The 2,137-nt window shown below is 42.8% G+C and overlaps 1 protein-coding gene across 1 annotated transcript; it reads right to left on the minus strand.

Annotated features, from left to right (window-relative positions):
* Positions 1 to 299: 299 nt before the first annotated feature.
* On the minus strand, positions 300 to 1,333 carry LOC103681944 (olfactory receptor 2W1). The gene has a single exon (XM_008711506.1). It carries the CDS (start codon positions 1,331 to 1,333, stop codon positions 371 to 373), a length of 963 nt encoding a protein of 320 aa, XP_008709728.1. The 3' UTR covers positions 300 to 370.
* Positions 1,334 to 2,137: the final 804 nt, after the last annotated feature.

Raw genomic sequence — 2,137 nt, forward strand, 5'->3', positions numbered from 1 at the left:
TAGAGTACCCTTCTCAAGTGGGACACTGAGAAATGGACAGAATCGCTCAATCGTTATAGTGTGCACCTGGAACTAACAGAACACGCTGTGTCAATTATAATCGAATGCAAAAAGTAAAGACGATTAGAAAACATATTTCAGGGGCGCCTGGGTGGCACAGCAGTTGGGCGTCTGCCTTCGGCTCAGGGCGTTATGGGATCGAGCCCCACATCAGGCTCCTCCGCTATGAGTCTGCTTCTTCCTCTCCCACTCCCCCTGCTTGTGTTCCCTCTCTTGCTGGCTGTCTCTATCTCTGTCGAATAAATAAATAAAATCTTTAAAAAAAAAAAAAGAAAACATATTTCATTGCCTTATCCAGGGTAATATTTTGCTATGACACCTGGCTCCTCTTCAATTTTGTAGATTCGTGGTCAAGTCTCACCAGCTTCCGCAGTGCATTCTTCATGTCCTTATTCCGTAGGGTATAAACAAGAGGGTTGAGACTTGGAGTGATGATTGTGTAAAAGACCGTGAGGAACTTGCCCTGGTCTTGAGAGGCACTGTTACCTGGTTGTAGGTACATGTAGATAATAGTTCCATAGAATATGGACACAACAGTGAGATGGGATCCGCAGGTATTAATTGCTTTTTGTCGGCCTGCGTTTGACTTTATTCTCAGCACAGCTTTGGCGATGTAGCCATAGGATATAAGAATAAGGCTGAGGGGCGTAAGGACAATGACGATGCCTAAAGCAAAAACAGACATTTCAACTCTTGTGGTGTCTATACAAGCTATTTTGACCATAGCTGGCAACTCGCACAAGAAATGGTCCACGAGGTTGTTTCCACATCGAGGCAAATTCAGGGTGAGTGTACATAATATCACAGAGTTGGCCAAACTAATGCTCCAGACTGTGATTACCATCCTGAGACAGAGATGGGGGTTCATGATGACGAAGTAATGCAAGGGCTTACAGATAGCTGTGAAACGATCATAGCACATAACACCTAGGAGGAGGCACTCAGTGGACCCCAACCACATATAAACGTAGAGTTGAGTGACACAGCCCTCATAACTGATGGTCTTGTCAGGTCCCCACAAGTTAACCAGCATTTGAGGGACGACGCTAGTTGTGAAGCAGAGATCCAGGAAAGATAAATTCCTGAGGAAAAAATACATTGGCGTGTGGAGATGGGGATCCAGGAGAGATGCAAGGATGATGGCTGTGTTACCCACCCAGGTAACGAAGTAGAAGATAGTGACAACTCCTGAGAGGACCATCTCCAGTTTGGGATGGTCAGAGAAACCAAGCAGAACAAAACCGTGTAGAGAAGTGCAATTGTTTTGGTCCATAGCCCCTCAGTGACCAAGTCCTAGAACGAGAAGAGTAGAAGCAGGTGAAGGAGGATGGGGATGAAGATGAGGAAGAAGAGGAGCAGGAGGAGCAAGAAGGGGGGAGGAGGGGGAGGAGGGAGAGGAGGAGAAGGAAGAGAAATATGTCAGTACAGACTATCTACATGGTTTAATTAAATACAGAATATTAAAGGGAAATAATTTATGTTAATACTTCAAAAATAATGGGTAAAAGTAAATGTAAGAGCCAAGTAAACTGGTCTTTGCTGTAGATCCTTTTATAGTGACGTTTAACATTATATTTTTATCTGGGTGAGCTTGGCGAGGTTACTCTTAAACTCAAGTTCTGAAATTTCTCATATTTAAGTTTGGAACTTTGGGATAGATCTGTTTCTAACGTGATGGGACCCTCCGATTCTGTACAAATCTTCTTGGCTTGAAATAGTGAACACACTCTTTTATTGGTCAGCAAATTCACCTATAAAATGTAATTATTTTGTGAATGTCAGAACGAGGCAAAGAGTGTTCCTCTCTTTTCAAATCTTGGTGAGTAGCACTGTTGATGTCCGGTTTCTTGTGTGGGGGATAAGGCATTTATCTTGGGCACATTTATCTCTCTCATCCCAATACCTAACTTGTCACCCAGACTGGGAAGCTTGAATGCAAATTACACTTTAACTATCCTCTCACTTTTAAAAAGCTTCCACCATCTCTACCATAATCCAAACCACTATCGTCTCTTTTCTAGATTCTGGCAACTGTCTTCATTCCTTATCCTGACTTTTTAAATTCTTTTTAAAATTT

The sequence above is a fragment of the Ursus maritimus genome, unplaced genomic scaffold (genome assembly GCF_017311325.1).
Source record: "Ursus maritimus isolate PB19 unplaced genomic scaffold, ASM1731132v1 scaffold_30, whole genome shotgun sequence".
NCBI lineage: Eukaryota > Metazoa > Chordata > Mammalia > Carnivora > Ursidae > Ursus > Ursus maritimus.

Excerpts from the sequence above, each read along its gene's own strand:
- LOC103681944 (XM_008711506.1), bottom strand. The coding sequence starts at position 1,333 with ATGGACCAAAACAATTGCACTTCTCTACACGGTTTTGTTCTGCTTGGT.